General features: G+C 41.3%; 1 protein-coding gene and 1 pseudogene across 1 annotated transcript; one reads left to right on the top strand and one right to left on the bottom strand.

Moving 5' to 3' along the window:
• Positions 1 to 4,267: 4,267 nt before the first annotated feature.
• Positions 4,268 to 5,628, top strand: LOC126628819 (CRS2-associated factor 1, mitochondrial-like). Its single transcript, XM_050298657.1, has 2 exons — positions 4,268 to 4,731; positions 5,382 to 5,628. The coding sequence occupies exons 1-2, from the start codon at positions 4,584 to 4,586 to the stop codon at positions 5,525 to 5,527; spliced, it is 294 nt and encodes a 97-aa protein (XP_050154614.1). The 5' UTR covers positions 4,268 to 4,583; the 3' UTR covers positions 5,528 to 5,628.
• Positions 5,629 to 5,646: 18 nt separating this feature from the next.
• On the bottom strand, positions 5,647 to 6,282 carry LOC126628820 (uncharacterized; annotated as a pseudogene).
• Between the last annotated feature and the right edge of the window lie 4,321 nt (positions 6,283 to 10,603).

Below are 10,603 nucleotides of genomic sequence, written 5' to 3'. Positions count from 1 at the left end.
TCCTTCTTTAAGTAGGAAACCTTGTTTGAGTAGGAATCTTCAATTTTCTAGAAATCCACCTTCAACTAGGAATCATTTGTTGACTAGGATTTCATCTTCAATTAGGCACTTTCCTACTTCAATTAGGAAACTTTGCATCTTCAATTCTTCAACTTTGAAACACATTCCTAGCTTCTTCAATCCTTCAAATTCGTCCATTCTTTGTGCTCCATATGCATGAGCTCCATTCTAGCTCAATTTTGCTCCAAAATGCTCCAAATTGCATCTTTTTGCTTACTTTGTCCTTAAAACCTGAAAACACATGAAAATGGCTTAAAAGACTAACTTAACTAAGAAAACACAACATAAATGCATAAGAACTAGCTAACTAAAGCGCATAAATATGCTCCTATCACTTTCACCGTTGAATCTCTTTCTTACCTCTTTCCCTCTCTAAATCTCCATCGTCTGTTCTTCATCATCGCTCTCTTTCTTACCCATTACTCCTAGAGTTTCAAAATTTTGGAATTGGAATTAGAATTTTTTTTTAATTTTTTTCTTAATTTTTTAATATTTATGTGGGCCCATTGTAAAGACCTACTTAGGAATTTGCATTCTAATTAGTAAAATTTCGAAAATACCCCTTTTGATGGGAAGGTTGACTTTTATCCTTAGACATGTTATAATTTTCCATTCATTTTATTTCCATAGTTCTCATCAATACGAACGCATAGGCGCAATAGGAATCGAATTTGGAGCTAAAACGAAGCTTCTATGATTTTTGAACAATAGAGGCAATTTGGTAATTTTGCAAGTGGAGATTTTTTTTCCCCACTTTGGGCCTTTACATGGCTAACACATGGCACCCCATTTATGGTGCCTTTTTCCTCACCTTCTCGTGATCTTTCTCACCTTAGAACCATCACCCTTCTCTCTCTCTCTCTCTCTCTCTCTCTCTCTCTCTCTCTCTCTCTCTCTTTGTCGCATCTTAATTGTCCACACCTCTCTGTGAACAACCACTGAGACCACCATCGCTCTTCCCACTCTGACAACCACCAGACTATCATCACCACTTGTTGGCAGTGACGACAATCCTCACCCTCGACCAAGCACTCATCTATTTCTCTCTCTTTCCCGACACTATAATGGTCAATATGCAAACATTTCCGACGAGTTATTGTCGTCTTCGACGAAGGTAAGTCAAACTACCCTTCGATCTTCTTATCTAGTAGTTTAGAATTCTTAGTTGTTGAAGGAAAAATGGTTTTGGTGAAGGTCTAAAAACGAAAACAGCTTGAGGAAGCATTTTCCAGTTTTCTGGCAAATGACTGTAGGTTGCATACCATTTTCCGACCAATCTCGACCTTGACACAACCCCATCGTGGTACGACTTGAATCCTTACTCTCTTAGCTTCATTTTGGATTTTGAATAATTACAAATGGTGTTAATTTGAGCTCGAACGGAGCTCGAGAAGTGTTGCCCAGATTCCAGCCGAACCCACAGCCTAAAACAGGGTCGACCTGACCCGTGATCCTATGATCTGATCCAACACCTGGCCTAAACCTTGGGACTATGTAACCCAAGCCCAAACCCAGATCCAACCTAGACCCAAACCCAGCTCTTTGGGCAAGCACGTGGCCTACGTGTAGGTGGGTGTCATGGACGACGCATAGAGCACACGCACCTCCGCTGGAGGTACTATGCTTCGCCATTGTGGACGGCGACGCCTGCAAATTTTCTAGATAACTATCCGACGACTCAACTCGGTCCATGGCCTTCTAGGCTGCTGCCCCGTGGTGTCATGTAGGGCAACCCGAGGTCCCTCTTTGGGTTTTTCGACGTGCCAAATCCAAATTCGTTGTCCATTTTTTGAAATTCCATCGTTTTAGTAAAGTTTTATTAAATGGTCTTCATTGGTGTTTAGGTGCATCAGTTGAAAATGATCCAGTCCTCCTTAGTTCAAGTGGCTCTCCGATAGAGGAGTACTTGTGAGTGGACCTCTTCTAAACTTACATATTTTTATAAAATATTAGCCTAGCATGCACTTCACACTTCATGATTTGAATATGTTTTATATATTGTTTTCCAGATTTCTATATTTACGATTTACGAGATAGTTATGATTTATATTACGGTTTCTGAATATGAGTTATGAATTATGGAATTTTCATATATGAATTCTATGAATTTACGAATGTGAATTATCATGGATTTATGTGTTGAGACTTGAGCTTTTGAGCTCTAGATTTGATATGAGATTTTTTAGGTATGTTTTTTATGCTTATCTAGCAGGTTATCATACAGCATAGGACACAGTTGAGGAGCAGTGAGATATTTATGTTATACCCTCAACTTCATTGCCGAAAGTAATGCCGGACAGCTTCACTAGCCACGGCTAGTGTCGGTGTGTGATGTATATATTTTCTTCTCATGCGTAACTCGGAGTCGTACAACTTCACCTTCGGATGATGGGGCCTACCATGTTTCTTCACTAGCGTAACCTAGTGTCGTACAACTTCACCTTTGATGATAAGTATTGCATTCGGGCAACTATGATACCCTTAGAGAGTACAGTATTTATGAGATTTATGGTTTTGCCTTCGGGCGATGATTGCACCTTTATTGAGCATGGTTTTACTCATACTTGTTTTACGAATGATTTCATGGCATGCTACGGTTTTCAGAAAAAACCTATTATGTATTTTTATATGTGTTTTCAAAACAAAGGGTCACTATGTTCAGAAAGAAATCAGTTTTCATTATTATTAGTATTATTATAAACTTTGGTCTACTCACCTTTCCCCTTTTTGCGCCCTCTCATGACATAATGATGAATAGTACGACCCGAGCATCGAGGCGTTTCCCAACCAGTGACTTGCATCCCTCATCTTGAGTATGGCTTTCTTTTATGATCATTTGTTACTTGATGTCTTACTTTCTCTAGAACTTTCATGTAGTGGTATGCTCTGGACATATTGGTACATCTTTATTCAGAATTGTGAACATTGAATACTATTTCTTTTTTGTTTAAATGGGATTATAGTTATTCTGTTTTATTCTGTGTTGCATCTGCTTTGTGAATGTTATTGCTTGCATAGTTTTTGAATTGCTTATTCTTTCATATTCCTATAGTTTCACACACTCATGGCTTTCATCACCCTTAGGTGTCGACCAACACGTGCCATTGAGGTGTCATTTGGATATCTGGGTTGGGGTGTGTCACTCATATTGATATGTGGCATCCAGTCATTGTCCACTTGAGTGTCACGTCATCAATTAACAAAAGTTTGACGAAAAACTTAACAGATGCATGAAGCTGTCCTAGAATTATGACTTTAGGTACCATATTAGGACAAAAAAAACTTGATGTATGAAATGTTGAAAACCAATAAATTTGAAAGTAGTAAACTGAGATAAAGATTAACCCCCCTTTTTTTGTCGTAAAAGATTAACCCTTTTTATTAATAAAGTAACAAACGAATACTAGCATATGTTGATATTGATACATCTAGAGTGAGTGGGGTCTCATGTTCAAAAATCCTCTTACCCAATATTATGTTGAAGTTGCCACTTAAGAGCAAGTCCAGCCTTGGACAGTGCTTGGGGGACAGGGGAGAGGAAAGGGTCCGAGGCCCGGTGGACAACCCTCTAGCCTTGGAGAGCCCGTGTGAGGGTGGGAGCCCGTGTGAGGGTGGGAGCCCGAGCACAAGGGGGGTGGGGAATTGACAGGCCTGCAGCCCGAGGGCCAGGCATTTTTTTATTTTTTTTGTGTCAGCCCGAGGCCCTACAGCCCCATTTCCATGTTTTTTTTTATATTTTGTATTATTTAAACAAACAAAAAAAACTAATATTTTATTACCTATTGCCAGGGGGAGGGCTCCAAGGGTGGAGATGCAAAAGGTAATTACTGTTCATTAATGGCAGTTACTATTCATTAAAGGCAGTTACCGTTCAATAGGGTGGATTCAATAGTGGATTGCCAGGAGGGATGACTCCAAGGGTGGAGTTGCTCTAATACGGCATACATAAAGATTCATCACACTCATCACACATCCAAGAAAAACCCTCCATGTAACCATAGCAAGTGGTTCTATGATAAGGGTGTGGATTGTAGCTCCCCAATAAAAAGAAAAATATGGAAAGTCCCGTGTTTGATGCTTTGAGCTGGTGAGTCTACTTAACTGTAGCCATGAGTTAGGTGAAATTTCTCATAACATCTTAGACCTGGAAGGGATGGATAGGCTATGTTTGCCATTAATAGCTCCCTTTAAAAAAAATAAAAAATAAAAAAAAATAAAAAATAAAAACCTCCACGTGATGTGATGTTGGTCACCAAGCTCACCCACCAAAAGCCAAACCCACTCGCACTCTTCATCCTCTCCAAACTCCACCACCGCTACTCCTTCCACCCCCACCCACCATTTCCCCAAACCCCCAACACCATAACCCTAACCCTGACTATATCCCCAAGAAAAAGCAGAAACCCCGTCGTCGTCCCTTGACCGTACGGGTCAAGAGCCCGTACTCGCCTTTTGGGCCAAGGCAAATCGACCGCGAGTGGGTCGGGGTGTGTGCCCCGGCCGCGGACCCGAAGGTGAGGTCGATGGAAAGAGTGGAGGAAGACCCGAAGTTGGGGGAGAAATGGAGAAGGAGGAGAGAGAAGGTTCAAGGAGAGCCTCTCAGTCCAGCTGAGAGGAAAATCTTAGTGGAAAAGTGGCAAAGGCCTAAAACCAAGAGGCAAATTAATTTAGGTATGAATTTTGTTTGGTGTTTCGTTGGCTTTGTTGGATGGAGTTATGCGTTTGCCGTTTTTTTGGGTGGGGAATTGATATTTGGGTTCTCCACTTTTTGTGATTGAGAAGATTTCAACTTTTCGGATACCATAATATGCTTGATGAATTGGGTATTTATTGTAATCGATATAGGTTTGAGTTGCCTTGAGGTTCAGAGTATCGTACATTGTCTATTTCGATTTTGTTTGATGGATCGAGTTTGAGTTTTTTGTATTCTCTACCGTTTTTGTTGGGTTGGGGTCTGCTATTTATTTTGATTGCCATGGTTTTGAGGTTTCGGATATGGGAGCTGGGGAGAGTATTTGATAATAATGGTATTTTGGATTTTGATTTTACTGCTTTTGGTGAGTAATAAGAGTATGGCCTTATGTTCATGGTTTCTATTTGGCGCGTCTGCTTCTTCCGGTTGTTCTCATTTGTTTTATTTTGTCAAACTTGTTGATGCAATCACTAGTCAATCAAAAATCCCCTTTGCAGTGTTTGAAGGTTTCTACATCACTAAGCAATTACTTAACAAGAACAAGTAGTGTCTTTTATGTTTATTCATCCCCCCCTTTTATTTATCTCTGTTATCATCTTATTGTGTACTATGGTTTGGTTTCTTGCAGGGAGAGATGGTTTAACCCACAATATGCTGAATGATGTTCATAACCATTGGAAATTCGATGGGGCAGTGAGGATAAAATTTATAGGTGTTCTGACTGTTGACTTGAAAAATGTTTGCAACCAGCTTGAGGCATCTTATGTTCTCTAATTACCGCGCTGCATCTTTCCTCTGATGGAACTATTTACTGTTTCATTTTTCTCTTTTCCTCATGTCTTTGGCATTATGGTATTGTGTTGTACCTTCACATAGGTCCTTTTGTGTTTACGAATTCTCAACTATATACTACACATTGCACAGCAGTTCCACCGGAGGTGGAATAGCCCAGCACCCAGTCAAAAAACCAGGCTAGGACCCTGTCAATCCACTCCAGCCCGTGGAATAGACTGGCACCCAGCCCAAGCCAGTCCACAGGCCGGCCTAAAATCGACAGAGGAAGGAGACGGCTCATCTGACGCCATGCTAACGTCATGGCCACATCTCTCTCATCTGGAACCCCATTCAACGCCTAGAACCCCATCCCGATCCTTGGAACCCATCCTGATGGAGCGAGCGGGCTTGGAGGCGAGCGGGCTTGGAGGCGAGGGGGGAGGTTGAGGTTGTTGAGCTTGATCTTGCATAAGCATGGGGAGAAGGAAGGGTGAACGACGGAGCGAGCGTGCTTGGAGGCGACGGGGATCTTGAGAGCGAGATTCCCCACTGTGACCTGCACAAATGGGCATGGATCCATTTTTCACCAGCAAAATAAAATCAAAGGGGGAAATGCTAATGCGCCTGTGCCTCTCTCCTTCTCTCCCTCTCTTAGTTGAGTGTTGGGGCAAATGGTGTTGTTGCTGCCATTGATTTCTGGCAAGTGGGAAGAAGAAGAAGGAGAAGAAGACGATAGGAGTCAGAGAAAAAGGAGTCGGAGAGAAAAGTCAGAAATTAAAAAACCAAATTATTATTTTATAGTAAAAATTAATAATATTTTAATAAAATTGACTAGGCTATTTTTTGTTAGGGGTGGAGATGTTTTGGTCTATTACTGTTCACTGTGGTATATTACTGTTCATTTGAGTGGATAAATGCGCTGGGTGCTGGCGCAAAGTCTTTAGGGGTGGAATTGCTCTAAAGCATCAAAGTTCTTTTAATCATCAACCTTGCTGCAAGGTTTTATACTTTTTTGACATTTTAATATAGATGCCCTTGACATTTGAGATCATTATCTTGGGGGGGGCTGTTTGACAATGAAAACTGAAAATTTATAGCTCAGGAAGAAGCTGCCCGGTTGGCAAGAAGGGCGCGTGTGGAATCAAAGGTGGGATTGTGTAATTGAGAAGGTGTTGAAACAATGTAACACTGATATTTCACGTTATGGAACATACATTCTAGAAAGGCGCCTTTTTGGATCAATAAATAATCAAATGCAACATATAATCTTCTTTGCATGATGAATTGAATTATATATGAGAACGATAACAGGATTCATTATTATTTCTTGGAACTTGGAAGAAATGCTAAATGCATGTTTCATGTGTATGTTGCAGGACAAAACCTTTGGAAAAATCATCCACAGACATGGTGGTGTACTTGTATTATACAGGGGCAGGAACTATAACCCAAAGAAGAGGCCCGTGATTCCATTAATGTTGTGGAAACCACATAAGCTTGTATATCCCAAGCTGATCAAAACTACAAAATTGATGGCCTAAGCATTGCAGAAACAAAGGAAATGAGAAAGAGAGGATTAGCTATCCCTGGCTTTAACAAAACTTGGTACATACTTTTTCTGGTTTATGGGCTGGATGACTTGAGAACTGACATACGTTTCTAGTTGTACTTATCATTTACGATCTTGTTGAAACTGCAGCCAAGAATGGTTATTATGGTAGTTTGGTATCAATGGTCGGAGATGTTTTTCTCTGCTGCCAGCTGATTCGGGTAGATTGCCAGGGATTTGAGAAAAGTGATTACAAGAAAATAGGCTGCAAACTTCAGGTAATTTGTTAAGCCTATTTTTTCTTCTCCGCTTAAGCTTACCGCTGTGTGGCCCGAGCACAGTGATAAGTGAGCAAGGGTCGCTGTATCTCCATCGGCACCCGGATGCAGTGTTAAATGAGCAAGGGGGCCATAGAAACTTCTTTTCGAACGACTCCACTCAAAGTTGTTTGGGAGCATATGCTCCTATCAACTTTACACAGGACACACAAAAGAAGTACTTTGATCCTATTAGACGGGGGATGGTGAAGAAGCTAGGATAGAAGGGTAGAGTTCAAGAGAGTAGAATGCGTTTAGGAACGTGGAATATAGGAACCTTAACGGGAAAATCTATGGAAGTAGTGGAAGTTATGGTGAGGAGAAGGATAAATATTATGTGCCTACAAGAAACTAAGTGGGTTGGTCTTAAGGCAAAGGATCTAGAAAACTCAGGGTTTAAGCTTTGGTATTCGGGCACAAATAGAACGAGAAACGGTGTTGGCATCATTGTGGACAAGACCTTGACACAAGATGTTGTAGATGTCAAGAGGGTAGGAGATAGAATATGGCAATCAAGATTGTAATAGGACAAGAACTCATCAATGTGATTAGTGCGTACGCACCTCAAGTAGGGTTGGATACGAGTTCGAAGGAGAAATTTTGGGAAAACCTTGGAGACTTGGTGCAAGGAATTGCTCAGACGGAGAAGTTATTTATAGGAGGAGATTTAAATGGACACGTGGGCAGGGAGACAGGCAACTATGGAGGTTTTCATGGTGGCCATGGTTTTAGGGAGAGAAATGAGGATGGGGAAGCTATCTTGGATTTTGCAATGGCATATGATCTCTTCTTAGCCAACACATTCTTTAAGAAGAGAGAAGAACATGTGATCACCTACAAGAGTGGGTCGTAAAAAACACAAATAGATTTTCTTCTAATGAGGAAAGGGGATCGTATAACTTGTAAGGATTGCAAAGTTATATCGGGGGAGAGCTTGGCTAATCAACATCGCTTGTTGGTCATGGATGTACATATTAAAAGAGTGAGAAAAAAGAACAAGACTTGGAAGTGCCCAAGGACTAGATGGTGGAATCTAAAAGGACAAAAACAAGTCATTTTCAAAGAGCAAGTAATCACCCAGTGTGTGTGGGATAGAGAGGGAGAAGCTAGCCAAATGTGGGATTCCATGGCTAGCTGTATCCGAAAAGTAGCAAAATAGGTATTAGGAGAGTCAAAGGGCTTTGCTCCACACCAAAAGGAATCTTGGTGGTGGAATGAGGAGGTACAAACAAAGGTGAAGGCTAAGAAGGAATATTGTAAAGCCTTATACAAGGATAGGACCGATGAAAATGGTGAAAGGTATAGAAGAGCGAAGCAAGAGGCCAAGAAAGCTGTGAGAGAAGCTAAGTTAGCAGCTTATGACGATATGTATAAGCGACTAGATACTAAAGAAGGAGAGTTGGATATTTATAAACTAGCTAGAGCAAGGGAAAAGAAGACAAGGGACCTAAACCAAGTGAGGTGCATCAAGGATGAGGATGGAAAAGTTCTTGCTACAGAGAACGCGGTCAAAGACAGATGGAGATGTTATTTTCATAATCTTTTCAATGAAGGACATGAAAGGAGTACTCCTTTAGGGGAGTTGAGTAACTCAGAAGAGTGTGAAACTACTCCTTTTATCGTCGAATCAGGAAGGAAGAAGTGGTTGTAGCTTTGAAGAAGATAAAGCATAGAAAAGCAGTGGGCCCAGACGATATACCGATTGAAGTGTGGAAAGCCTTGGGAGAGACAGGTATAGCATGGCTCACTGACATTTTCAATAGGATTTTGAAAACGAAGAAGATGCCAAACGAGTGGCGAAAGAGCACCTTGGTGCCTATTTACAAGAATAAGGGCGACGTACAAAATTGCATGAACTATAGGGGTATTAAGCTAATGAGTCATACAATGAAGCTCTGTGAGAGAGTCATTGAGCATAGATTGAGGCAAGAGACACGGGTTTCGGACAACCAATTCGGGTTCATGCCAGGGCACTCAACCATGAAGGCAATCTATCTCTTACGAAGATTGATGGAAAGATATAGAGATGGGAAAAAGGATTTACACATGGTCTTTATAGATTTGGAAAAAGCGTATGATAGGGTCCCAAGAGACATTCTTTGGAGGATTTTAGAGAAGAAAGGAGTACGAGTAACATATATCCAAGCTATAAAGGATATGTATGAAGGAGCAAAGACTGCCGTAAGAACTCATGAAAGACAAACCGAAAGCTTCCCCATAACTGTAGGATTACATCAAGGCTCATCCTTAAGTCCTTACCTTTTTGCGTTGGTAATGGATGAGTTAACAGGACATATTCAAGATGATATTCCTTGGTGTATGCTTTTCGCAGACGATATAGTGTTGATAGATGAAACTCAGGAAGGGGTAAATGCGAAACTTAACCTTTAGAGAGAAGTGTTGGAATCTAAAGGTCTTCGCCTAAGCCGATCAAAGACAGAATATATGGAGTGCAAGTTCAGTGCAAATGGAGGCCAAAATGAGTTAGGGGTGAGGATTGGAGATTAGGAAATACCAAAGAGCCACCGTTTTCGCTACCTAGGATCTATCTTGCAAAAGAACGGAGAATTAGATGGAGATCTCAACCATAGAATACAAGCTGGATGGATGAAGTGGAAGAGTGCATCCGGCGTGTTGTGTGATCGTTGTATGCCACTGAAGCTTAAGGGAAAATTTTATAGGACGACAATAAGGCCGGCGATGCTGTATGGCACAGAATGTTGGGCGGTGAAGCATCAACACGTACACAAAATGGGTGTAGCGGAGATGAGGATGCTTCGTTGGATATGTGGGCACACGAGAAAGGATAAGATTAGGAATGAGGATATCCGAGGTAAAGTAGGAGTAGCCGAAATTGAAGGAAAACTGAGAGAAAATCGGTTACGGTGGTTTGGACATGTGCAAAGAAGGCCTACTGATGCTCCGGTTAAAAGATGCGACTACGGGACAGAGGTTCAGGGCCGAAGGGGTAGAGGAAGACCTAGGAAAAATTTGGAAGAGACTCTAAGAAAAGACTTAGAGTACTTGGATCTAACGGAGGACATGACACAGGATCGAGCACAATGGCGTTCTAAGATTCATATAGCCGACCCGACTCAGTGACTTGGATTTTTCAAGTCTCTAATCGAGAAGTTTCCCCCACTTGGGAAATTAAGGGAACACTACCTTAACCTACATGCTCCACTCACAAAGCTTCAACATACAAGCTTC

The sequence above is a fragment of the Malus sylvestris genome, chromosome 7 (assembly GCF_916048215.2).
Source record: "Malus sylvestris chromosome 7, drMalSylv7.2, whole genome shotgun sequence".
Classification (NCBI taxonomy): domain Eukaryota; kingdom Viridiplantae; phylum Streptophyta; class Magnoliopsida; order Rosales; family Rosaceae; genus Malus; species Malus sylvestris.
This window is presented reverse-complemented; position numbering and strand designations above follow the sequence as displayed.